Raw genomic sequence first — 3,268 nt, forward strand, 5'->3', positions numbered from 1 at the left:
TTGCCCTGTGCATGTTTATATTTATAAAGCTGGATAAGAGTGTGCAAACAGAACTGCAAACTTTTTTTTTGCTCTGTGAATGTCCATAAGAGCTTTTTAAATATGGCAAAAATCGCAAATTGCGAATATATATATTATTTTGTGCACTGCAAAGGTAAAAAAAAATAGTCTGTGCTGGCTGCAGATTTTATGAAGTGCTCAGAAATGTTTATGTGCATATAATATAACAAATTACTTTGCCACAAACTCACTACAACAATGTATTATCGTATCCAAATAAGTATAATGCTTCATTAAGTAATTGCTCAGCCAACGCCTCATCAGAGGATCAAGTACAAGGTTCTGTTTTATTACTTTGAAAATGTGAATAATTTATGTGATTAAAATGGAGTCAAGGGGAGACGGCCTTTCTGCAGCTATCTGGATAACAGAAAGGATCCCCATAGTTGTACTATATAGTCCCAAGCCACAATTTGCTTAGAAGGCACTCCATAAAAAATAAAGTTTAAATAAGTTTCTATAATCAAAGTATAATGCTTAGAAGTAGTGGAAAAGGATACAATGGCTGCTGCCCTGTTACACAGAAATGTAATCCAGTGATTCAGTAACAATCCTGTTGCTCACAAAGCCATAGACCTCTCAGGCACTAGGGCAAAGATTCCAGTTTTATTTTATTTAACAAATCAAAGTGCTTACAAATCTGAAACCAATCTTCTTGCCAATCATTTCAGGTCAGGTGTGCAGGAAACAGTGGTTTTTTGTGTGTGCACACCCTGTGTGTCCAGATGGGTTACTTAGCCCAAACACGGACAAATTGGTGACTGGATACAAATATACTGTGCATTCCATGTTTGTATTGGCGCACAAGTGCACAGCTTAGTGGGAACACTGAAACCCTCTATTTACATCACTGTATAATTCCTGACCCGTATTAGCATTAATCTGCACAGAACAACATAAAAAGCAATATTGTTTGGATCAAGAAGTTGACATGGAGCTCACAAACTATCACAGCTCTCAATTCACTTGTACAGGATATTTAGAGGCATCTTTTTTGATAAGTATGTCCCTTAATAACCCTAAACTCTTTGCAAGTGAGCAGAGAGCCAGGTAGCTACTCTCTGGTAAATTGTGGTGGACTCTGATAAAGAGACGCAACAAAAGAAGGGAAGTCCCTTTCAAATTAGAATAAATCAATTAAGATGGCTTCTAATTCAAACTGCAGGCATAGGATCTATTGATATATATAGGATTACCATAGAGACCCCAAAATGAAGTTAGAAAATCTGGATTTTATTGATAACAATGCAATCTATAGAAGACGTACTTTTGCGTAATTTGAGCTTTCTGTAAGGTAAGAATTGAATACCAATGACACCGCTGTGGCTGTGTCAACCCTACACACACATAGTTTGTACAATATCCAATTTTGAATACACTACATGTGATTGTAGAGCTCTAGGCAGCCACAAGGGACTGCTGGTAAGTCAGAGAGAGATTAGCATGACACTAACAGGAATATTCCTTGAGCTGGAGCGTTTTTCAGTAAAGACATGTCCCGGTCCAGGGTCCAAGGTTATTGCTTGTATTTATTGGGGGTGTCTAAAATACCTTATAACCTGTGCGTCCTAATAGTTGTGGCCACATAACTCTTATATGGTTCATGTAAAATCTTTCAGGGGTCTTCAGAATTAATGGATATACAAGTTTTCTGGTTATCATTACCTTAAAAAATGACCAGTAAACATATAAAATAATGATGTGAAATGAACAGGAAGCACACTCATTCATCTACATAGAAAGATTTTAATGATAAATATCTTTCAAGTAAACCACGGTGCAATAAAACCTGTTAACAGTATCTTCCAGTCTGATCCAAAAACAATTAAAAGAACCCTACAATAATACAAAAGTACAAAAACAAATCTGTTTGCAACACGTACAAAACTCCATCAGAACAAAAATCAGCATAGTCTACCTTTACAAAAAAATTCATTCATGATTTTATACAACTAGAAGGTGCATTGGCATGTGGGTGTAGATTTTAGGCATAATTCTGTATTAGCCATTGACAGAACTTACGCTGGATAACAGTGTAATTGCCATAAATAAAAATAAGTTAGTTCACATTTTTTTTGTTCTCCCCACCATTTAAGGCATATATTAATCTAATGCATCTTTAAAGCTTTATTCAAGAGATCAATATCTTTTCGTTTCTTGGGACTGATTCCGCTGCACTCGTACTCTTCCATTTGTAGAGGGATGTATCTCTCTAGCAGCCCCAGGCCCTGCCCAGCAGGACTTGTGAACAACTTGGTCCATGATGGTTTGGTGTTCCCCTTGAATCCAGAGAATGCAATACTCCCTAGGAAAAAATAAAGCTAGACGTAAGGCTTGTATCCACCACTGAATCTTGCTTTTTCATGCTTGTACAGGTATGAGACTGGTTGTCCAGAATGCTTACGACATGGGGTTTTCCAGAGGGGGTCTTTCTGTAATTTAAATCTCTACTTTAAAGTCTACTAAAAAGTCATTAATTTAACCCAATAGGATTGTTTTGTTTCTTAACTGGGATCAAGTACAAGGTAATGTCTTATAATTACAAAGAAAAGGGATATTTTTTTAAATGGAGTCTATCGGAGAGTTCGAGATAACAGGTTTCTGTATAATGGACCCATACCTGTATTGCTTCAAAGACTCTCCAGTACTTTTAAGATCAGAATAAAATTTGGGACCACTTTTATAGCCCTTTCTCTCAGGCATGACTGAAGCCATATAAATATGCCTTCTAGCAGACAACCCCATTAAAGAGGTGGTTCACCTTTAAGTTTAGCTTTCAGTATGTTATAGAATGACCGTTCTAAGCTGGTCTTCATTATTTGTTTTTGATCATTTGTCTTTACAGCTTTCAAAAGGAGTTTACTGACCCCATCTAAAACAAATACTCTCTAAGGCAACACATTTATTTTTATTGCCAGTTTTTATCACTCATACTTCTATTCAGGCTCCCTGCTATTCATATTCCAGTCTCTGATTTAAATTAACACATGGTTGCTAGGAAAATTTCAACCCTAGCAACCAGATTGGGAAAATTGCAAACCGAAGAGCTGCTGAATAAAAAGCTAAATACATATAAAATCAATAGCAAATTGTCTCAGTATATCACTCTCTACAATCCCTTAAAAAACCCATACACATCATTTTAAGACATTAAAATTCTGCTCTCGCTCACCTTTGTTGTGGAGATATGCTGCTTTGGCCGTACCAA

The 3,268-nt window shown here is 36.4% G+C and overlaps 1 protein-coding gene across 3 annotated transcripts in view; it reads right to left on the reverse strand.

Moving 5' to 3' along the window:
- Positions 1–1,790: 1,790 nt before the first annotated feature.
- cemip2.S (cell migration inducing hyaluronidase 2 S homeolog) overlaps positions 1,791–3,268 on the reverse strand; it is a 62,673-nt gene continuing 61,195 nt past the window's right edge. For all 3 annotated transcript variants that reach the window (XM_018243850.2, XM_018243849.2, XM_018243851.2), the window contains 2 exons: positions 3,233–3,268; positions 1,791–2,365 (listed from right to left, as the gene is read on the reverse strand). The exon at positions 3,233–3,268 is cut by the window's right edge and continues 71 nt beyond it. In XM_018243850.2, coding sequence (XP_018099339.1) covers positions 2,169–2,365; positions 3,233–3,268 — 233 coding nt within the window. In that variant the 3' untranslated portion in view covers positions 1,791–2,168. The remainder of the gene's footprint in view (positions 2,366–3,232) is intronic.

Source organism: Xenopus laevis, chromosome 1S (assembly GCF_017654675.1).
Source record: "Xenopus laevis strain J_2021 chromosome 1S, Xenopus_laevis_v10.1, whole genome shotgun sequence".
Classification (NCBI taxonomy): domain Eukaryota; kingdom Metazoa; phylum Chordata; class Amphibia; order Anura; family Pipidae; genus Xenopus; species Xenopus laevis.